The 22,859-nt window shown below is 52.5% G+C and overlaps 1 protein-coding gene across 2 annotated transcripts in view; it reads left to right on the plus strand.

The window, feature by feature from the left end:
- Plod1 (procollagen-lysine,2-oxoglutarate 5-dioxygenase 1) overlaps nucleotides 1-22,859 on the plus strand; it is a 32,342-nt gene that overhangs the window by 4,951 nt on the left and 4,532 nt on the right. For both annotated transcript variants that reach the window (XM_070037390.1, XM_070037391.1), the window contains 16 exons: nucleotides 3,068-3,159; nucleotides 4,355-4,485; nucleotides 4,907-5,070; nucleotides 7,613-7,725; nucleotides 9,032-9,095; nucleotides 10,756-10,853; nucleotides 11,166-11,267; nucleotides 11,821-11,952; nucleotides 13,523-13,644; nucleotides 16,203-16,307; nucleotides 16,659-16,784; nucleotides 17,037-17,178; nucleotides 18,674-18,787; nucleotides 19,298-19,363; nucleotides 20,062-20,166; nucleotides 21,671-21,817. In XM_070037390.1, the coding sequence (XP_069893491.1) occupies nucleotides 3,068-3,159; nucleotides 4,355-4,485; nucleotides 4,907-5,070; nucleotides 7,613-7,725; nucleotides 9,032-9,095; nucleotides 10,756-10,853; nucleotides 11,166-11,267; nucleotides 11,821-11,952; nucleotides 13,523-13,644; nucleotides 16,203-16,307; nucleotides 16,659-16,784; nucleotides 17,037-17,178; nucleotides 18,674-18,787; nucleotides 19,298-19,363; nucleotides 20,062-20,166; nucleotides 21,671-21,817 (1,823 nt within the window). The remainder of the gene's footprint in view (nucleotides 1-3,067; nucleotides 3,160-4,354; nucleotides 4,486-4,906; nucleotides 5,071-7,612; nucleotides 7,726-9,031; nucleotides 9,096-10,755; nucleotides 10,854-11,165; nucleotides 11,268-11,820; nucleotides 11,953-13,522; nucleotides 13,645-16,202; nucleotides 16,308-16,658; nucleotides 16,785-17,036; nucleotides 17,179-18,673; nucleotides 18,788-19,297; nucleotides 19,364-20,061; nucleotides 20,167-21,670; nucleotides 21,818-22,859) is intronic.

Here is a 22,859-nt window from a genome sequence, read left to right on the forward strand (position 1 = left end):
CGGCCGAGTATTATCTGTTAGCTTTTTTTTGCTCAGGGCTGGTGGCTCCCAGCTCCATATCTAGATTTTTGGTGGTGAATTGGGGATAGGAATCTCACTTTCTTTCTTGCCAGGCTGGTTTGGAGCCTCAGATCTCAGTCCCCTGAGTAGCTGGAATTATAGATGTGCGCCACCAGCGCCCAGCACGTGCTGGCAGGTTTGAAACCCACTAGACTGCATCACAGGCAAGAGAGTCAGCCATCGTATGGCCCAAGGAACCCAAGATTTGTTAGGGTCCTGACAGAGCAGAGAGAGAGGAAGAGATGGAGGAGAGGGAGCACTGAGTGTGGGAGCATGCTTGGCCACGGGTCTCTCTTCCAGCCCAGTTAGACGGCTTCCCGAGACAGATGGAGGTCGTGTCCCTTTCAGCAGGTAGCCTAGCACTGTCAGGTTATGAGGGCACTTTGGGGCCTGGCTGCTTGTGTGCAAATCCTGGTGTTGCAACTTCTTTTTTTTTTTTTGGGTCTGGTCATGGGGCCTGAACTCTGGGCCTGGGCGCTGTCCCTCAGCTCTTCAGCTCAAGGCTAGCGCTCTACCACCTGAGCCAGAGTGCCACTTCCGGCTTTTTTTCTTTTTGCTTAGTGGTGCTGAGGAATCAAACCCAGGGCCTCAGGCATGCAAGGCAAGCGCTCTACCACTGAGCCACCTTCCCAGCCCTTGCAACTTCTTTTCTCATGACAGAAACTTACACGTCCTCCCTGATTCTGGCTGCTGTTGAGAGCTGTGTGTGTGTGTGTGTGTGTGTGTGTGTGTGTGTGTGTGTGTGTGTGTGTGTGTGTGTGTGTGTGTGTGTGTGTGTGTGTGTGTGTGTGTGTGTGTGTGTGTGTGTGTGTGTGTGTGTGTGTGTGTGTGTGTATAAAGTTCTTGGAGCAACCTGTGACATGCAGAATGCAATTCACTATAAGGGACTATAAGGGAACTGTGTACATTATTGCTGCTGTTTCTTGAAAGCAGGAATGGAGCCTGAGACTCACAAGTCCCTTTGTCTTCCCGCCCTCCTCTGCCACCTGGCTGGCGCGCGCGCACACACACACACACACACACACACACACACACACACACACACACACACACACACACACACACACACACACACACACACACACACACACACACACACACACACACACACACACACACATATACACGCTGGCTTTTTCCATCCATAAATGAAATATGATACCCTTCCTGTCCCCAGCAGCTCCCGTTTGGCCAGAGGGCCTCAGAGCTGGTGGCTGGGGTTCTCCTACTTTTAGGGGGAGTCCCTCCCAGATGTGAACAGCCCTCTTCTTCTCTGGACCGGGGTGGGGGAGTTAGGAGAGGAGGGTTTTCCTTTCTCCACCTACGTATGGTATCCAATCCCTCCTCTCTCCTCCCCCACCCCCTGCCCAGGTCATGAGCCAGCACTGGTGCTGCCAATCCCTTCTGGGCTGCCTGGCGCCAGCCCCCTGCTCTGAGGAGGGCCAACCACTGTCCAGCCTCAGCCAGCTCTGGCTAGCTGGTCCCCTTTGTTTTTCTAGCAGGGGCTCTTGAGGTCCTGGGATGGAGGAAGGGAGGGCCTTACCTGTCTGTCACTGGCCTGGCTGTTTGCTGGGTCTGTTCTGGAGCAGTGGGGGGCGGGGCCCTGGGCTCTGAGGGAACTGAGACTCCTGCATCCAAGTTGAGTGCTGCTGCCCCTGCTGCTGCCCCAGAAGCCAGGGGGTTGGTGGCAGGGAAGGACTGTCATTATTAATGGCCCTGGGTTCTGGAGAAAGGTTAGACAAAAGGGACACAGAAGGAGCCATGGCAGGAGAGGAGCCCCAATGACAGGGAAGCCAATGACAAGGAGGAAGACCAGAAAGAAGGAAGAAAGTATGGCACCTAGCGTAATGGCCTTGGGTACCAGAGAGGGAAGACACTGACTGGCTCTTAGCGCATGCTGAGTGTGGACTTTCACAACTCATCTCATTTAACTGGTCCACTAGCCTGGGAGATGGTACTTCACTATCCCTACTTCACAAGGGGGAAACTGAGTCTCAGGAAGGCTAGGGACTTACCCACATTCACACAGCTGATAGGAAGCCGAGCTGCAATTGGAAACCAGTAAGGCCAGCTCCAGACTTCCCACATCTCAGACTTCATAGCTCCCACAGCTTTTTCTGGGGAATTTTTCTAGAAGGTTCTGTCATAGAAGGGAAGCTACACTTCACAGCACGAGAGATATCCTAGCTGCTGCCTTGTTAACTCGTGATCTAAGAACCATGGTTGAAAGCCCCAAACTGGGCAAAAAAGGGTGGGACTTTATTTTCTAATTAACCAGTGAAAAACCAGAAGTGGAGCTGCGGCTCAAGTGATAGTGTGGCAGCTTTGAGCAAAAAAGTCATGGGAAAGTGTAAGGCCCTGAGTTCAAGTCCCAGTACTGACATGCACATACCCCCTCCCACCCTGCCTCAGGTAGCAACAGCTGATCTGGCCAAAAGATCAGGAGTAGACTGATGAAAGCATTTCAAGTCAGTGTCAGCCTAAAACATTCTATTTGGAAATCTAGGGCCATACTAGACTTGTGAGAAAGATTGTTGGAGTAGATTAGCGATGTCTACTCTGGGTATAGAAATGGAGGTACTGGAGTGGATTAGTAATGTCTGCTCTGGGTATAGACATGGAGAATATTGACTTCTGAGCTTGTATTTGCTGTCTGACATTGCCCAGAGAATTCCTGATGGTCAGAATTTAGAGAAAAATCTTTCTGTCCACCCCATGCAAAGCCTGAGCCCCCAAAACCTAAAGACTCAGCCCCACAGGGCAGGGTGCAGAACACCTCTCCTGTGGGTGCTGATTGACGTGTCAATTACCAAGTGGAAGACCGCCCCCCCCCCCCCATGCAAGAGCATGTGAGGAGACTTGGGTGATGACCCAGTGTGGTCATTAACCTGAGAAACCTCCAAACATAACCTGTCCTGCCAGGATTTGATAGGTCACCGCACACAAGATCCCTCTTACTTTCTCCCCTACCCTCATTTCTGTCTTTCTTGCCCTTCCCTGTCCACAGATAACCTTTTAGTTCTCACCGTGGCTACCAAGGAGACGGAGGGGTTTCGTCGCTTCAAGCGCTCTGCCCAGTTCTTTAACTACAAGATCCAGGTAAGCGGCTTCCCAGACAGGCAGAGACTGAGAAGTGTGGACGGTACCTGGAAGCTATCATCCTCTCTTCGTACACATCTCCTGAGACAGAACTAGTAGGCCACAGGGAAGTTTCTGGAAGTCTGACAAGGGGAACATGAGTCAGGACAAGGAAGGACCAGGAATAAGCAAGTCCTAAGAGGAGAGCACGTGTAGCCAGGCTCTAGTGGCTCACACTTGTAATCCTAGCGACTCAGGAGGATGAGATCTGAGGATCATGGTTTGAAATCTGTGAGACTTTTACCTCCATTAAATACAAAAAAAGCCAAAAGTGGTCTGGAGACCTTCCTTGTAAAGGAACATTCTCAGTCCACTGGGGGTTGGGGAGACAACGGCTGGCGACTTCCATGTGCAGGCCACAGGGCTTAGAGAAATTCCTCCTCTTAGCTCTCCTGGTGAGTGTTTAGTACAGGGATAGAGTGGTGGGTCCAGAAGGAAAGCATATTAGTTCACAGGAAGTGGGTGCTAAAAAGCAGAAGGTTGCTTCAGGCATAGCTGGATCCAGGGTTTCAAGCCATAAAGACGGGGCTCAGACTTTGTATCTCTAGGAATTCTGCTTGTTTTCCTTTACAGGCATGCTCTGTCTACATTGTGGACAGATGATCACCAGCCACAGACTATCTTCATAGAACAGGATAGCCTTCCAGTCATGGGGCTTGAACTCTGGGCCTGGGCGCTGTCCCTCAGCTCTTCAGCTGAAGGCCAGCGCTCTACCACTTGAGCCACAGTTGTCACTTCCAGTTTTCTGGTGGTTTATTGGAGATAAAAGTCTCATGGCCTTTCTTGCCCAGGCTGGCTTTGAACCTCCATCCTCAGATCTCAGCCTCCTTAGTAACTAGGATTACGGGTGTGAGCCACTGGCTCATATATTTTAAAAGACTAGTCCCAGGGACAACTTTGATAGATTGTGGTTGGGTCATATGCTCAGACCTAGCTGTGGGCGGGACAGGAAGGATTGGGCATTCTGATTGGCCAGGTTTTGTCACATGACAGCTTCAAGAGGCAGGCCAGCTTTGAACAGTGTAGGATCTTTGGTTTACCTGCAGAGGTGGGCCAGAGATGCAGGAGAATCAGAAGCAAAGATGTCCACTGTCTAGGTGGGGAGTGGAAAAGCATTTCTTTATCAGAAGCTGACATTAAGGGCCTATGTCTCCAGGCACTGGGCTTGGGGGAGGACTGGAATGTGGAGAAAACGTCAGCAGGTGGTGGGCAGAAGGTTCGGCTGCTGAAGAAAGCTCTGGAGAAACTTGCAGACAAGAAGGACCTGGTCATTCTCTTCACAGACAGGTCGGTGGCCTGGGTTTTTGTTGTTCATTTTGTTTTGGTGCTAATCCTGGAGCTTGAACTCAGGGCCTAGGTGCTGTCCCTAAGCTTTTTTTCCCTCAAGGCTGATGCTCTACCACTTTTGCCATGCCTAAAATCCAGCCTTTTGCTAGTTGGCTTTGAACCACCATCCTCAGATCTCAGCCTTCTGACTAGCTAGGATTATCAGCACCAGACACAAGCCATGTGCTGAGTGTAACCAAGGCACAGTCAATGGTGACCATCTCTCTGACTGGGGTTAGGAAAATGTGGCAGACCTGAGGGCGGATTCATTTCATAGATGGTGGCCTGGGGCTGTTGTGGGAAACAAGGGGTGTGTGTGTGTGTGCATGCGCGCACGCACACGCACATCACTATGTCTGTCTTCTCCCTGTTCTGGCTACAGCTATGATGTGGTCTTTGCTTCGGGGCCTCGCGAGCTCCTGAAAAAGTTCCGGCAGGCCAAGAGCCAGGTGGTGTTCTCTGCTGAGGAACTCATCTACCCAGATCGTAGGCTGGAGGTCAAGTACCCGGTGGCCCCTGATGGCAAGAGGTTCCTGGGCTCTGGAGGTGAGAGGTCAGGCACAGAGCACGAGGCCCAGCAGGGGGCCGCTTTGGGAAAGCCCCTCCCCCCAACCTGGTACTGCACAGATCTCAAATGCACATCCCCACCCTGCACTACCGCTGGGGAGTCCAGGTCACCTTTCAGTGGCTGCCGGGAGGAGTGGAGTCACCTGTCTCTTGCTTTGTCCTCACCTTCTGTCCACTGTGGATCACATTCCTGCTTCCAAAAGACCCCCACATCTTCAGAAAGATTTCAGGCGTCTCCCCTGTGCTCTGTACCCACCATCTACCAGGCCTCAAACTCTCCTGACTCCTGGTACTTTCTAGTTGTCTGCCTTCTTCTCCCTCCTTCCCTCTCCTTCTCCCTTCTCCCTTCTCCCTTCTCCCTTCCCCCTTCTCCCTTCCCCCTTCTCCCTTCTCCCTTCTCCCTTCTTCCTCCTCTCTCCCTTCCCCTTTTTTCCATTCTTCTCCTCCTCCTTCTCCATTCTTCTTCCTCTTCTTCTGCCTTCTCCTCCTTCTGCTTCCGCCTTCTTTCTTCTTCTTTTTTTTTTTTTTTTTTTTTTTTTTTGTCGGTCGTGGGGCTTGAACTCTGGGCCTGGGCGCTGTCCCTCAGCTCTTCAGCTCAAGGCGAGCACTCTACCACTTGAGCTACAGCGCCACTTCCGGTTTTCTGGTGGTTTATTGGAGATAGGAGTCTCACGGTCTCTCCTGCCTGGGCTGGCTTTGAACCGCGATCCTCAGATCTCAGCCTCCTGAGTAGCTAGGATTACAGGCGTGAGCCACCAGCGCCCGGCTTCTTTTTTTTTTTTTTTTTTTTTTTGGTGCCAATGTGGGACTTGAACTCTGGGCCTGGGCGCTGTCCCTCAGCTCTTCAGCTCAAGGAGAATGCTCTACCACTTGAGCCACAGCGCCACTTCTGGTTTTCTGGTGGTTTATTGGAGATAAGAGTCTCACAAGGGCTGGGAAGGTGGCTCAGTGGTAGAGCGCTTGCCTTGCAAGCCTGAGGCCCTGGGTTCGATTCCTCAGCACCATATAAGCAAAAAGAAAAAAGCCGGAAGTGGCGCTGTGGCTCAAGTGGTAGAGCGCTAGCCTTGAGCTGAAGAGCTGAGGGACAGCGCCCAGGCCCAGAGTTCAGGCCCCACAACCGGACCAAAAAAAAAAAAAAAAAAAAAAGAGTCTCACAAACTTCGGGGCTGGGAAGGTGGCTCAGTGGTAGAGCGCTTGCCTTGCATGCATGAGGCCCTGGGTTCCATTCCTCAGCACCACATAAGCAAAAAGAAAAATAGCTGGAAGTGGCGCTGTGGCTCAAGTGGTAGAGCGCTAGCCTTGAGCTGAAGAGCTGAGGGACAGCGCCCAGGCCCAGAGTTTAGGCCCCCCCCCCCCAAAAAAAAAGAGTCTCACAAACTTTCCTGCCCAGGATGGCTTTGAACCATGATCCTCAGATCCCAGCCTCGTGAGTAGCTAGGATTACAAGCATGAGCCACCGGCGCCTAGCTAGAATGTTAACCTTGAGTACAGAGAGGCTCAGGGACAGTGCCTAGGCCCTGAGTTCAAACTCTAGTACTGGCAAAAAAAAAGCCTCACATATTTGTCTTCCCAGTCTGGCTTTCAACCTCCATCCTCAGGTCTCAGCCTCCTGATAAGCTAGGATTACAAGCCTGTGAGCCACCAGTGTCTGGCACTTTGTACTTATATTCTGATTACCCTGCCAGCCTCTGTCCGCAGCCTCTTCCAGTTCTCTGTTTGGCAGCTGAGGAAGCTCTGAAAGAATGCAGGTCCCGGGGCTGGGAAGGTGGCTCAGTGGTAGAACGCTTGCCTTGCATGCTCGAGGCCCTGGGTTCGATTCCTCAGCACCACATAAGCAGAAAAGGCCAGAAGTGGCGCTGTGGCTCAAGTGGTAGAGCGCTAGCCTTGAGCTGAAGAGCTGAGGGACAGCGCCCAGGCCCAGAGTTCAGGCCCCACGACCGGACCAAAAAAAAAAAAAAAAAAGAGTGCAGGTCCCCACGGAGCACTCTAGTTTCCCACTGGATGGAGGGTTTCCCACAGGGTCTGCCCCTTCAGAACAAGGCCCTGCCCTGCTAGCCACCTGTCTTATTGGCCCACATGGGCTGCCCTGCCTCTGGCCTTTGTCATATTCAGGGGTCAGGTGTCCGGTTTCTTTTCTTTGTCTCTCAGCTTATATGCTAGCCAGGGAGCCTGGGTGGACTTTGCCCATTTTCCAATGCGGAATTCCCCAGAACACACTGTGGTTTGAGTTTGGCCTCTACCTGCCTGGGCTACATTTCTCTGAACATTGTCTACAGGGTGCTTCAAGCCTGAACCCTATCAATCCCATGTGTTCTCTAGGGGGCTCCTGGTTTAATCCATTATGTACCACCTCTGTGGTTCTTAGCACCCAATGGGTACAGCTTTGTATCAGCTGATGGCCTTGACCAGCATGACTTGAGAGGAAGCAGGATCTGTAGGTGAAGAAAGGCGTGGGGAAGGGGGAGGGAGGAGGCCCCAGCTTAGAGGCTTAGCGTTCTGTCGCTGTGTTTGCACTCCCCAGGCTTCATTGGTTATGCCCCTAACCTCAGCAAAATGGTGGCTGAATGGGATGGCCAGGACAGTGACAGTGACCAGCTCTTCTATACCAAGATCTTCTTGGACCCAGAGAAGAGGGTAAGAGGAAGTGGGCTGAGGAGAGGATTATGGGAAATCCTAGCCCTGGATCCCACTGGCCAGGCTGCACTGGGGACATTTCCCTGGGCTTGAACCCCCTGGCTTGCAGGTTGCTTTTTTAATCTATTTAGGCTGTTGTAAAAATTTGCTGTACACCAGAAGGCTTCATGAACAAGACATCCACTGATCATAGTTTTTGTTTTGTTTTTATGTCCATACTGGGGCTTAAACTTAGGCCTCAAACTCTTGCTTGGCTTTTTCACTCAAGGCGAATACTCCACCCCTTGGGCCACATCTCTACTTTTGGCTTTTTGGTAGTTCATTGGAGCTACTCAGGAGGCTGAGATCTGAGAATCACAGTTCAAAGCCAGACTGGGCAGGAAAAGTCCATGAGACTTTTTTGGGGGGGTTCGGTCGTGGGGCCTGAACTCTGGGCCTGGGCGCTGTCCCTCAGCTCTTTAGCTCAAGGCTAGCACTCTACCACTTGAGCCACAGCACCACTTTTGGCTTTTTTCTTTTTGCTTATGTGGTGCTAAGGAATCGAACCCAGGGCCTCATGCATGCAAGGCAAGCGCTTTACCACTGAGCCACCTTCCCAGCCCAGAGACTTTTTTTTGTCAGTTGTGGGGCTTGAACTCTGGGCCTGGCCATTGTTCTTCAGTTCTTCAGCTCAAGGCTAGTGCACTGCCACATGAGTCATAGCTTTACTTCTGGTTTTCTGGTGGTTTATTGGAGATAAGAGTCTCATGGCCTTTCCTGCCCAGGTTGGCTTTGAACTATGATCCTCAGATCTCAGCCTCCTTAGTAGCTAGGATTACAGGCGTGAGCCACCAGTACCGGGCTCATGAACTCTTATTGCCAAGTAACTACCAAAAAGCTATAAGAAGTTATAGTTCAAATAGTAGAATACCAGCCTTGAGCAAAAAAGCTCAGGGACAGTGCCCAGGCCCTCAGTTCAAATCCCAGGACTAGCAGATGTGCAACACATGCACATACATACAACTTAGTATGTGTGTCATAAGTTGCTTGGCCTTAGATAAGGTACTTCATGAGTGTGTGTGCATGGTGTTATTGTGGTTATTAACGCACTGCTTCCTTAGCTTTCTTCTGGTCCTGCAATTTCCTGGCTCTCTGTGGATGTTGCCTCTAGACCCATAGATCCTGTGGCCTTGGTGACTGGCTGGCCTTCTCAGGGCTCCAGGCTGTCCTGATATAACAAGGCAGAACATGGGGACAGACTCCCCACACTGCGGGTGCTGGGCCCAGCAGGCCCATCCCTGCTGCAGCCTGGTGCCTTGTTCTACAGGAGCAGATCAATATCACACTGGACCATCGCTGCCGGATCTTCCAGAACCTGGACGGGGCCTTGGGTAAGCAGCCATTTGCAGGAGTTCCCGTGGCTGGTAGGAGGGGGCGGGGCCTGAGATAGACCGTGGGAGGGGTGGGGCTATAGAAGGAAGCGGGGCCTGAGTGGGCTGTAGGAGGAGACAGAGTCTGAGTTGTACCATTGGAAAAGGGTGTTCCAACAGGGCCTGAGCAGGACAGGAAACCGGGGAAGGATCTTCCCTGGGCCTTCTGCTGGGAGACTTGTCAACCTCTTGCCCATCTGTGTCCATCTGGGAAGGTGGGCGGGGAAGAGCTGTGTGGTGCCCACAGTAGATGCCAGACCCTGGCCCTGTCCCAATGCCATGTTGGTACAGATGGGCCCCTCTGTCTTCTTCAGCCCTCTCTTCTTCTGATGAAGGATTCCTGGGCTGATGATGGGGACAGAGGGGGACAGAGGCAGGGAGGAGTTGGTAGATGAGTGGCTACTTGCCTTGAGGCCACAAAGGCCCTGGAGCTGAGCCTTGTGTCGATGCCTCTTTGCTCTATTTCTGGGTGACCCAGAGCATGTCACCTGCCTCCCAGGCAGGTCGGTCTTGTGGGGCTTGAACTCTAGGCCTGGGCTCTTCAGCTCAAGGCTAGCGCTCTACCACATGAGCCACAGTACCATTCCCAGCCTTTTCTGTGTATGTGGTGCTGAGGAATGGAACCCAGGGCCTCAGGCATGCAAGGCAAGCGCTCTACCACTGAGCCACCTTCCCAGCCCCATCATTGGTGGTTTTTATGGGCTCTTTCAGGATCTGGTGAAGTGTTGGCTTCTCTCCCAGCAAAATGCAGAAACTTCCTTTCCCTTCTTGCCTGGGGTTTCTGGGGTTCATGGGCCTTGCTGGAGAAGTGGGGTCACTGGAGGTACTTAAGTTCTCTCCGGGAAGAGCCCCCTCCCAGCAGCTATGGGTTTCATAATGCCATTAGTTTCCTATTGTCATTTCTCCTTTTTCTTTTTCTTTTTTGGTTGTCAGTTCTAGGGCTTGAACTCAGGGTCTGAGCACTGTTCTTTAGCTTTTTCATTCTTTACCACTTGAGCTATAGCTCCACTTTTGGCTTTTTGGTGGTTAATTGGAGATAAGACTCTTACAGACTTCTGCTTGGGCTGGCTTAGGAATATGATCCTCAGATTTACCCTTCTGGCTAAGATTACAGGCATGAACTGCTGTTCCCTGCTTCCCTACCTGTTTTCTTTTCTTTTTCTTCCTTTTTTTAGTTTTGTTGATTGTGGGGCTTGAACTCAGGGCCTGGGTGTGATCCCTGAGCCCCTTTGTGCTCAAGGCTAGCAGCACTCTACCACTTAAGCCACAGCACCACTTCTTTTTTGTGAGTGGTTAATTGGAGTTAAGAGTCTCACTGGGACTTTTCTGCCTGGGCTGATCTTGAACCACAATCCTCAGTTCTCAGCCTCCTGAGTAGCAAGGTCTACCGGCGTGAACCACCGGTGTCTAGCTCCTACCTGTTTTCTTATATACGGGACTGGTGGGGTCAGAGCATGAGTGAGCCGGGGAGGTCCCACTTGGGTGCTTCCATGGCCAGGTTGGGAAACTGAGGCTCAGAGGGGGTCAAGTAACCTTGCCTCAGGCCATGGTCTGCTTGCAGCCTGTCAGCCCTAGGCTTGCATCCCTGGCTGACTCTGGGCTGGGCTTTCTTGACCCTCAGATGAAGTGGTACTCAAGTTTGAAATGGGCCACGTGAGAGCACGGAACCTGGCCTACGACACTCTCCCAGTCCTGATCCATGGCAACGGGCCCACCAAGGTAGGGAGACAACGCTGGACACTTGGAGCAGGCACAGCTATCTCCTAGGGGTAGAACCTTTTCCCCTCTACCTGCTGGGTGGGAAGGTCTGAGTGTGCTACCCACCAGAAACTAGGGGAGATGGGCTGGTGTTAGGGAGTGGGCGGGGCTAGGCCTGCTCCTGTCCAACCCAGGTGATGTGGGCTGGTAGCTAGGAGTGGGTGGGGCTGGGCCTGCTTCTGTCCAATCCAGGTGGAGGTGGGAGTGGCTCCTGTCCAATCTAGGTGGCTGGGAGTGGGCGGAGCCAGCTCCTAACCCTGTGTCTTCTGACAGCTACAGCTGAACTACCTGGGCAACTACATCCCACGCTTCTGGACCTTCGAGACAGGCTGCACCGTGTGTGAGGAGGGTCTGCGCAGCCTCAGGGGCATTGGGGTGAGGCTGCCCACCCAGGGGACCTTTGGGACCAGTCCTTAGAGGAGGGAGCGGAGGATGGGTGATTCTGAATAGCCTGTTCTGAATAGACTGTCTCTGACGGTAGAAAAAGAAGTCACCATCCTGTCAAGGGTCCCATCTCCTTTGTTCTCCCTTCAAGTGCCTCCTCCTAGAAGCCCTCCTAGATTCTCCAGGCTCCAGCCTCCTTCCAGAGGCCTGTTTAGGTTTCTTCCCTCTGGATCCTCCAGCTCCTGCGGCCCCGCCCCATGCCAGGACCTTCATCCTCCCCAGCCCATCTTGAGCACCACAGGAGGCTCCCCCAATAGAATGCCACCCGCCACCCCCTCCGAGCCCCAGTTCCCACCGCTCCCTCCACTCTGCCCTGCCAGCCCCACCTCTGCCCACCTGCGCAGAGCTTGGCACTCCAGGGCCCAGGCTCTCCTGTCCTGCTGAGGCCACCGGCTTCTGGTTGCGGCTCAGGGCTCAGCAGTGCAGCAGTGCCGTGGTTGGACCCTGCTGAGCTCGGGTCCCCTGCCCGCCCGCCCCCACACAGGATGAAGCCCTGCCCGTGGTCCTGGTCGGTGTGTTCATTGAGCAGCCCACGCCGTTCCTGTCCCTGTTTTTCCAGCGGCTCCTGCGACTCCACTACCCTCGGAAACAGATGCGGCTTTTCATTCACAACCATGTGAGTAGCGAGTGCTCTGGGGCATTCTGGGTGGCTTGGCTTAAGAGCTCAGCCCCATGAGGTAGCCTGAGACCCCTGAGGGTCCAGCTGAAAGACATTTGCTTGAGCCATGTGGGGTGGTGGGCTGAATCTTCCAATCAGTAGGTCGATTCTGGAGCCAGACTGGTGTGGCTTGGATCTCAGCACTGCTGCTTCTAGTGGCTGTGTGACCACGGGCAGGGACCTAACCATCTCTGTGCTTCTTTTTCTTCATTGATGAAATAGGGGTAATCACCAGGTGTGGTGGTACACCCCTGACTTCCCATCCCAGCACTGGGGAGGCTGAGGCAGGAGGATCGAAAGGGGTTTTTGTTTTGTTTTGTTGGTTGTGGAGCTTGAACTCAGGGCCTAAGCACTGTCCCTGAGTGCTTTTGCTCAAAGCTAGTGCTCTACCACTTCGAGCCACAGTGCCACTTCTGATTTTTTGGTGGTTAATTGAAGATGAGTTTCACAGACTTTCCTGCCCAGGCTGGCTTTGAACCATGATCCTCAGATCTCAGCCTCCTGAGTAGCTAGGATTACAGGCGTGAGCCACCAGCACCCAGCGAGGAGACTCTTTATCTCCAATTAACCACCAAAAAGCCAGAAGTAGAGCTGTGTCTCAAGTGATAGAGTGCTATTCTTCAGTGGAAAAATCTAAGGGACAGTGCCTAGGCCCTGAGCTCAAGTTCCAGTATTGGCACCCAAAAATACTTTGTTCCCAATTGGCAATAATGGCACTTTGGCCAAACTTAATTGGCTACAATACTGACATTGTGCAAAGCTAGGATCAAGAGTTTGAGGCCAGCTGGGCATGGTGGCTCATGCCTGAAATCCTAGCTACTCAGGAGGCTGAGATCTGAGGATCGCAGTTCAAAGCCAGCCTGGACAGGAAAAGCTGAGAGACTCTTATCTCCAATAAACCACTCAGAAAACTAGGAGTGGTACTGTGGCTCAAGTGGTAGAGCGCTCGCCCTGAGCTGAAGAGCTGAGGGACAGCACCCAAGCCCAGACCAACAAACAAAAAAAAAATTGAGGCCAATGGGACATCTGTGGTTTACACTTATCATCCCAGCTGCTCAGGAGGCTGAGATCTGAGGACTGAAGTTTAAAGCCAGCCTGGGCAGGAAAGTTGATGAGACTTTTATCTTCAGTTAACCAGAAAAAAGCTAGAAGTAGAGCTGTGGTTCAAGTAGTAAAGCACTACCCTTCAGTGAAAAAGCTAAGAGACTTTGAGTTCAAGCCCTAGGACTTGCGTGTGTACGCACACACATACACACTGGAATCACTCCCAGACCTCTAGGGTCAACAATCTCTAGATGTGGGGCTTGCAGAGCTAGGGGTAGCAGGGGCTCTTGAGAGGCCTGTGGGTCTGGGTCTGGTCCAAGGATGGCCAGGAAAGGACACTGACTGAACATTGGACCCAGCCTGGGCAGAGGTCTAGAACATACCAGAGGTGAAGAGGACAGCCAGGCTGCGATCCATGGGTGGGTGGGACCCATGCCCTAGTCCTCCCCTTCATCTTCCCCCTCCACATCCTCCTCCCTCTCAGGAGAAGCACCACAGGGCCCAGGTGGAGCAGTTCCTGGCAGAGCATGGGGGCGAGTACCAGTCTGTGAAACTGGTGGGTCCCGAGGTGCGGATGGCAAACGCGGACGCCAGGAACATGGGCGCGTGAGTCAGAGATGGGGTTCCTTTGGCTGGTGGTGGTAGGCATTTGACCATGGCGGGCAGAGGACAGGAATGCACAAGGCCCTGCGGTCTCCTCCGGGCACATTCTGGCCCCTGTCTGGGCCTCACTGTTCCCAACTGCCAATTGGGGGGAAGTAGTCTCTCCCCCACAAACTCAGGACTACAGGGCAGGCTGAGCAGTGGCATTTGAACTCAAGAAGCAAATGAAGAAGACATACCAGCACCCATGGCTAACATCTGTAATCCTAGCTATTCAGGAGGCTGAGATCTGAGGATCCCAGTTCAAAGCCAGCCCAAGCAGACACATCTGAGAAACCCTTTGTCTTCAACTAACAGAAACAGGAGCAGAGGTGTGGCTCAAGTGGTAGAGCACCAACCCTGAACAAAAACCAATGAGAACTTGAGAACTTTGGGCTCTGAGTTCAATGCCTAGTACACACACACACACACACACACACACACACACACACACACACACACACACACACACACACACACACACACACACACACACACACACACACACACACACACACACACACACACACACACACACACACACACACACACACACACACACACACACACACACACACACACACACACACACACACACACACGCAGTAAATTAAAGAAAGAGGAGGGGCTGGAGTAGGTAAAACTGATAGAAACAAACTCTGTTTTTTACCTGTATTATTAAGAAGCCAGTCAAGAGTGCTAGCCTTGAGCGTAAGAGCTGAGGGACAGCGTCCAGGCCCAGAGTTCAGGCCCCACGACCAACAACAACAAAAAAAGCTAGGTGCTGGTGGTACCTATAGTCCTAGCTACTTGGGAGGCTGAGATATTAGGAGGCTCAAGGTTTGAGGCTAGCCCAGGAAGAAAAGTTCAAGAGATCCCTTCTCAACCTACAGCTGTGTACACTGATGTGTACTTTTTATTCCTGTGGGAAGCTGAGATTGGGAGAATTGAATTGTGATCCCAGGCAAGCCAGGAGAGAAAAGACTGAGAGACCCATGTTAACATAGGGAACTGGACCCAGTGGCACATACCTATGATCCTAGCAACACTGAGAAACTTAAAGGAGTTAGATTTTGGCTCACAGGTGTGTCTGAGCTAGGAATGAGATTTTATCCTAAAAATCACCAGAGACGATCAGGGCTGGAGACATGGCTCTGGTGGTGGATTCAACCTAGGAGTCATGAGGCTGTGAGTTCAAGCTCCATTACCACCAGAAAACAAGGAAAAAAATTGTTTTTTTGTCTGTTGTGGGACTTGGACTCGGGGCCTGGGCACTGTCCCTTGAGCTCTTTTACACAAGGCTAGCATTCTACCACTTTGAGCCACAGTGCCACTTCTGTTTTTCTGGTGGTTCATTGGAGATAAGAGTCTCTTGGACTTTCCTGCCTGGTCTGGCTTTGGTCAGCGATCCTCAGATCTCAGCCTGCTGAGTAGCTAGGATTACAGGTATGAGCCACCGGTGCCCAGCAGATGCAAATAATGTGTGTTGACTGTCGAATTGTTTTGGGTCCAGACTCAGGGTTGGCAAACTCCTTGTGAAGGATAGGACATAGGTCAGTCTTTGCAGGCCCCATGGCCACGCTGTAAGGCAGCTCCAGATGAGACGAATGAGTTTGGCTGCAATCCAGCAAAACTGTATTTATGGATACTGAAATTGAGCTTGCTCAGAGGAAGGCATCCTTTCCATGTGTTCTTTCAATTTCTCCCTCTGTCATTTAAGGATGGAAAGCCATGTTTAGCTGTTTTTAGCTCACTGGCCATACAAAACCAGGCAGAGGGAACATCTTCACCAGGCATCATTTGTTAAGCTCTGAACCAAAGGAGCAAAAAGGACAGCTTTTCTATTTGTTTCTTTATTTTCGTTAACTTGACTTGCTTGTTCTGCCATTTAAGCCATACTTCCAAGCTTGGCTTTTTGCCGGTTATTTTGGAGATTGGAGTCTTTACAGACTTTTCTACCTGGGTTGGTCTCAAACTATGATCCTCCAGATCTCAGTCTCCTGTGCAATTAGGATAACAGGTGTGAGCACACTGGTGCATGGCTGATATACATTTTTATTTCTGTATTTCTGTTGGCACTGCTTGGGATGGAAACCAAGTCATCTACCAAAATCTATGCCAAAATAACTGGCAAAAAGCCAGGCTGGAAGCATAGCTCAAGTGGCAGAGCGCCAACTGAGCAAGCAAGCTGAGCTAGTTAAAGACTAGCTCCAACTTGGGTACCAGATGTATGGTTTATTGCTCTGCACTAGCCCCATGCCCACCCTGTGCAGTGTTCTACAGGCCTATGGTGGCCTGTGCTCTTCCCGGAACCAGCTTTTGTCATTTGTCTAGCTCTGGGCCTTCATGTTGAGAACAGGAGCTCAGATGTGAGCCTCAGTGTTAGGAGGGACCTCCAACAATTCCCAGTGTGCACTGGGACTTCACAGGCCTCTCTGCAGCTGCTCCACTGGTGTGTCATGAAGCCAAACCATGGTGACCGATGTGGGCAGAGGCTGACCTCAGGGACTCTTCCTTCACAGAGACCTCTGCCGCCAGGACCTGACCTGCACCTACTACTTCAGCGTGGATGCCGACGTGGCCCTGACAGAGGCAGACAGCCTGAGGCTGCTGATTGAGCAGAACAAGTAAGCAGGGCCACCCCCACTGCTGATGGACCAGATAGGCCAGCTCCATCCCCACGCCTACTGGGAGAGGTCTGGGCAGGCTGCAGCAGCCCCTGTTTCTATCTCCTCCATCTGGGCCTCTCTCACGACTTTTGGGCTGTGGGATCCTCACCCTGACAATAAGGGCTGATCATGAATGGCCACACCCCGCCCCACCCCCTGCACGGGAGGGAGAAAGAGGCTGATGGTCAAGCCCCGTCCAGGCCAACCCTCCCCCCCTCCAAGCGAGGTGCAGAGACCCCTGCAGAAGGGCGGCCGGGCCCCTGTCCCTCCCCATCGCCAGCTCAGTTTCCGGGTCCTCCCTTTCTTCAGGAATGTCATCGCCCCACTCTTAACCCGCCATGGGAGACTCTGGTCCAACTTCTGGGGGGCATTGAGTGCGGACGGCTACTATGCCCGCTCTGAGGACTACGTGGACATCGTGCAGGGCCGAAGAGTGTGAGTACCCCTGGCATGGGGGCTGCTCCTCCTCTCCAGTGGGGCCTCCCTTCCCAACCTGTCCTGCTCACCTTCCGATTACTGCCAAACGTCAAGCAAGGGGGACTCCAGTTAGACATAGAGGAGGACTTCCTGACACATGTTCCTAGGCCCAGGTGTGGAAGAATCAGATCACTCTCCATCCAGCCCTCCTAGCCTGTGACGCTACCTGCCAGCCTGTTGACCCCTTTTGCCCCCCTCTCTGTCCCTCAGCGGGGTATGGAATGTGCCCTACATCTCCAACATCTACCTGATCAAGGGCAGTGCCCTGCGGGCCGAGCTGCAGCACAGCGACCTGTTCCACCATAGCAAGCTGGATGCCGACATGGCCTTCTGTGCCAACATCCGGCAGCAGGTGAGCCCCTGGCCTGTCGGGGCAGACTGCCCTTCCCCGTCCCCACCCCCACCCCCCCTCGCCGGCACTGGGTGGAGCCAGTCCTCAGGACTGTGGGACCAGTGTGTGGACCAACACGTACCTGTGTTGGTTTGCCTCTTACTCTGTGTGTGCATTTCATCTCATACTGCTCTCTTTTCTTTTCTCTATTTTGGCAGTCCTAGAGTTTGAACTCAGGGCCTGGGTGCTGTCCCTGAGCTTCCTTTGCTCAAGACTAGCACTCTACCACTTTGAGCCACTTTTGGCTCTTGGGTGGTTAATTGGAGATAAAAGTCTCACAGGACTTTGCTGCCAGACTGGCTTTGAACCAGTATCCTCTGATCTTCACATCCTGAGTAGCTCGGATTAAAGGCATTGGCTACCAGTGCCTGTTTTTGTTTGTTTCTTTTTTTTTTTTTTTTCCTGTCAGTTGTGGGGCTTAAACTCTGGGCCTGGATTCTGTCCCTCAGCTCTGCAGCTCAAGGCGAGCACTACCACTTGAGCCACAGCACCACTTCTGGTTTTCTGGTGGCTTATTGGAGATAAGAGTCTCATGGCCTTTCCTGCCTGGGCTGGCTTTAAACTGTGATCCTCAGATCTCAGCCTCCTGAGTAGCTAGGGTTACAGGCGTGAGCCATTGGCACTTGGTTTGTTTGTTTCTTTCTTTCTTTTCTTTTTCTTTTTTTTTTTGGTCGGTCATGGGCTTGAACTCTAGGCCTGGGCACTCTCTCTCACCTTTTCAGCTCAAGGTGAGCGCTCTACCGCTTGAGCCACAGTGCCACTTCTGGTTTTCTGAAAGTGGAGATAAGAGTCTTTCGGACTTCTCTGCTCCGGCTGGCTTTGAACTTAGATCTCAGCCTCCTGAGCAGCTAGGATTACAGGCATAAGCCACAGGTGCCTGGCTTGTTTGTTTCTTTTTAAATGATATTATGCTAAGGTTTTCTTCCGTGACCCGAACTTCAAGATGAGAATAGTCTTTAGCCAAGTGCTTGCTCAACATGCATGAGGCCCTGCCTGGCTTCAATCTTTAGCACAGAAAATACTAAAACAACCAAAAAACAAGAGAAGAGCACAGCCTGTTCTTCTATTATCTGATCAGTCTTCCAGGGGCTTTCCCTGATCCCATTTCCTTGTGGGGAGAGCCGGGTGCTGGGGATCCGCACTTAGAAACTTGAATCATGGTGGGGCAGGCTGGTGGTGCGTGGGAAGAGTCTTCATCACAGGCTGCAGGGGGAGGGTCTTCCCAGTGCATGGGCTGTAGGGGTGGGGTGAGAAGGGTCTTCTCTATCCACAGGCTATAGGGGTGGGTTGAGGAGGATCGTCTCCATTCATGGACCTCAGGGGTGGGGTGAAGAGAGTCTTCTCCATCCATGGAGTGTAGGGGTGAATGAGGAGGGTCTTCTCCATCCATGGTTCGTAGGGGTGGGGTGGGGTGGGGTGAGGAGGGCCTTCTGCATGCTTGGGTTACTCTCTCCAGGAAGTGTTCATGTTCCTGACCAACCGGCATCCCTTCGGCCACCTCCTCTCCCTGGATAACTACCAGACCACCCATCTGCACAACGATCTTTGGGAGGTGTTCAGCAACCCTGAGGTGAGATGCTGGGTGGAGGAGGGGAGGGACTCCCTGGTCTGTGGGTCTCCTGCCCTCTCCCTCAGGGCAGAGTTCTGTTGGATGGCGCAGGGCAGCGCCATCTAGTGGAGGTACCAGGTGTCAGCTGGCATCAGCTGTGTCTGCAGCCTCTCAGCTTTTGGAGACTTATTTAGCCTTAATGTGGGTGTCATCCCAGTCTGCCTTCTGAGGGTGTTGTGCGGACATGGGAGGGGACAGTATGACGTATCTGAACGGTGGAAGTTTGCAGCTGATGTGAGCCTTTGTGTATACCTGCATAGACATGTGATACACCAACACACATATGTACATAACACCTTCAGTGGGCCCAGGCATGCACCCACCTGCCTCTCAAGCATGTTCATATCCACTCAAATTAGGTGGGGGTGGGGGAATGGAGGGACTGTGGAAATAAGACCTTCCTTGAGCATCCTGAGCCCCCACTGGCTCAGGCTAGGCCCAAGGACCCCAGCCTGCTTTCCCTTCCTGCAGGACTGGAAAGAAAAGTACATCCATGAGAATTACACCAAAGCCCTGGAGGGGAAGCTGGTGGAGACGGTAAGGGCTGTGGGTGTCCCCTGCACTGCCGCCACCGGGGTTGGGGGTGGGCAGCTCCTTCCTGTCCACTCTGGCAGCACTTGGAGCAGAGGAATGAGCGGGCCAGCTGCGTCATCCTGGCTACTCAGGAAGCTTAGATCTGGGGCTCACAGTTCAAAGCCAGACCAAGGAAGAAAGTCTGTGAGACTCTTAATCTCCAATTAACCAACAAAAAGCATAAAGTACAGCCATGGCTCAAGTGGTACAATACCAGCCTTGAGCAAGAAAGCTAGGGGACGGGACCCAGGCCCTGAGTTCAAGCCCCAGGATGAGTATGACAACAACAACAACAAAAAGAGGAGGGGGTGGGGAGGTGGCTGTGTTGTCCTGTTGGCAGTTTATCTCTGTGGCTTCCATGGAGCGGGAGGGAGGACAGAGATTCCTGAGTGGGATGTGTAGGCCGGAAGTCCTCTCCATGTCTGCAGCCTCCTTCCTGAGCACGCGCCTTCCTTTCCTTATCACGGCACTGGTGGTTCTGCCACCTTGGCTGAGCAGCACTGTCTGAGCTCTGCCTTCAACAGTTCACTCAGCCTGCACAGCATGCACTGAGCCCCTGCTTCACAGAAATACTCCAAGGACTGTCGGTGTGGGGAGGGCAGGCAGTGGATGCCACCACAGAGGAGGGGGCGGTGCTATGACTGAGCCCTCCCTCTTCCCAGCCCTGCCCAGATGTCTACTGGTTCCCCATCTTCACGGAGGCAGCCTGTGATGAGCTGGTAGAAGAGATGGAGCACTATGGCCAGTGGTCCCTGGGCGACAACAAGGTACACACCCTCTAGACACTGGGGTTTGGGGGCTGCAGGGACACTGCCCACCCATCCCATGTCACCACGCTGGGTCTTCTAGCTACCCAGACTGTTTTTTAGAAGCCCTCTTGTGTTTGGGGGTGCCTGCAGACAGGAATGAAGGGGTTGAGAAGGTAGGGGTGCAGTGTTGATTCCCATGCTGTCACTGACTGACTTTGAACTGCCTTAACTGTGAGTTGCTCCTGTCTGTGGGCCAGCAGGGTGAGATGGGGGGGAGCAAGGGTGTGCTGTAGGGCACCCGGATATAGCAACAGGTGCATCAGACACCGACACAGGCGGCAGGAAAGGCTGTTCTCCGGGGAGAGGGGGAGAAATCCCTGCCTGCACCTGATCCTGGTCAGTTCACACACTGCTTTTAGGATTTTTGTTTTTTCGATTGGTCATGGGGCTTGAACTCTGAGCCTGGGCGCTGTCCCTCAGCTTTTCAGCAAGCTCTCTACTACTTGAGCCACAGCGCCACTTGTGGTTTTCTGAGTTTTTTGTTTGTTTGTTTGTTTTAAATGGAGATACGAGTCTCATAGACTTTCCTGCTGGGGGTTGGCTTTGAACTGGGATCCTCAGATACCTCCTGGGTAGCTAGGATTACAGGTATGAGCCACTAGCACCCAGCTTTAGTTTTATATTATTATTTTATTTATCAATTTTTGAGCTTGAACTCAGGGCCTCCTGCTCTGATTTGGCTTTTTCACTCAAGGCTGACAATCACCCACTTGAGCCACACCTCCACTTCTGGCTTTTTGTTTGTTTGTTTGTTTTTTGCTGGTTCCTTGGAGATAAAGAGTCTCACAGACTTTTCTGCCTGGGCTGGTTTCCAACTGTAATCCTCAGACCTCAGCCTGTGGCCCATGTGCCCGTGTCTCTCAAAGCTATAGTGTAAGCTTTTGGGGGTACTGGTGTGTCCTGTGAAACTCGGGTTCTTATCCATGATCACGTGGTTGTCGGCAGAATTCAAAGCAAGTGGGTGACATGGTTTGTCTCTTCCAAGCCTCTTCATCAAAGTGCTCACCCAAAGCCGCCTGTCATCCTAGCCTCTCAGGAAGCTGAGATCTGGTGATTGTGGTTCGAAGCCAGCCAGAGCAGGAAAGTCTGTGAGTCTTTTATGTCCAACTAACCACCAAAACACTGGAAGTGGAGCTGTGGCTTCTGTGGTAGAGCCTCAGCCTTGAGTGGAAACAGGTAAGGAATAGTGCCTAGGACCAGAGCTCAAGCCCTAGTACTAGTACAAATAAAAAATAAAGAAGACCCATCTGACAGACGTGGCCCACCTAGGCTACCCTCTTGTTTGATGAATGAATCAGGGCTTTAATGACAACGGCAAAACCCCTCCATAAAACCCTATGTAATGCGGTGTAGTCCAATCCTGTGCTTTAGGGGAGGGCCCTGGAGCCTGCATCCGGGGCATGGGGATCCGGAAGCCGTCTCGTAGCTGGCTGCCTGCCCCACTGTGTGTGGTCACTTCCAGGACAACCGGATCCAGGGTGGCTATGAAAATGTGCCTACCATCGACATCCACATGAATCAGATCAACTTCGAGCGGGAGTGGCACAAGTTCCTGATGGAGTACATTGCTCCCCTGACGGAGAAGCTCTACCCAGGGTACTACACCAGGGTAGGTGTGCCTGGGGTGCAGCCAGGAGCCTCTGGAGGGAGCAGGATGGGGTGTGGGAGGGGGCAGGGGGAGCACTCCCAGTTTTGAGGAGAAGGCTGGAATTTGGACCCTAGGAAGATGGGTTCTCCCAGCATCTGGGGGCGGGGTTTCTGGGAGGTGGGGTCTGGGGGCGGGGCCTGGGAGGTACCTATGGTCCCAGTACATTGCCTTCGTTTCTGACCACACCTTTTTTTAATCCTGTCTGGTTTGACTCCACTGCTCCCATGCCAGCCCATAAAAGATGTGTGAGGGCTGGGAAGGTGGTTCAATGGTAGAGTGCTTGCTTTGCATGCATGAGGCCCTGGGTTCAATTCCTCAGCACCACATAAGTAGAAAAAGCCAGAAGTGGCGCCATGGCTCAAGTAGTAGAGCATTAGCATTGAGTTGAAAAGCTGAGGGACAGCACCCAGGCCCAGAGTTCAGATCCCACAACCGAAAAAAAAAAAAAGGGGGCTGGGAAGGTGGCTCAGTGGTAGAGCGCATGCCTTGCATGCCAGAGGCTCTGGGTTCGATTCCTCAGCACCACATAAGCAGAAAGAAAAAAGCCGGAAGTGGTGCTGTGGCTCAAGTGGTAGAGCGCTAGCCTTGAGCTGAAGAGCTGAGGGACAGCGCCCTGGCCCAGAGTTCAGGCCCCATGACCGGACCCCCCCAAAAAAGAAAGAAAGAAAAAAAAAGATGTATGAGCTTTCTCTCTTGTGCTGTCACTGGGTGGATCTGTGCTCTGTACCTCCATCTGTCTCCCTCCCTCCTGAGCTCAGTTACTTCTTTATTCATGTGCTTTTCTCGACATACCTGCTCAGGTGTGCCTAGACCCTGTGCTCAAGGAATCAGTAGTTGCTTAAAAGGGTCTTGAGGATTGGGCTCATTCATTCCTGATTCCCTCCTTGCTTTTCTTTTCTTCGACCCTTTCTGCTCCTTCCCCTTCCTTTCTATCCCTTTTGATTCCCTCTTTCCTTTTAAAAATAAATGTTCTTTTTTCCTTGAATCTTTTCTGTCTGGGCTG

Source organism: Dipodomys merriami, unplaced genomic scaffold, assembly GCF_024711535.1.
Source record: "Dipodomys merriami isolate MVZ:Mamm:240054 unplaced genomic scaffold, mDipMer1.0.p SCAF_28, whole genome shotgun sequence".
In the NCBI taxonomy this organism is placed as follows: domain Eukaryota; kingdom Metazoa; phylum Chordata; class Mammalia; order Rodentia; family Heteromyidae; genus Dipodomys; species Dipodomys merriami.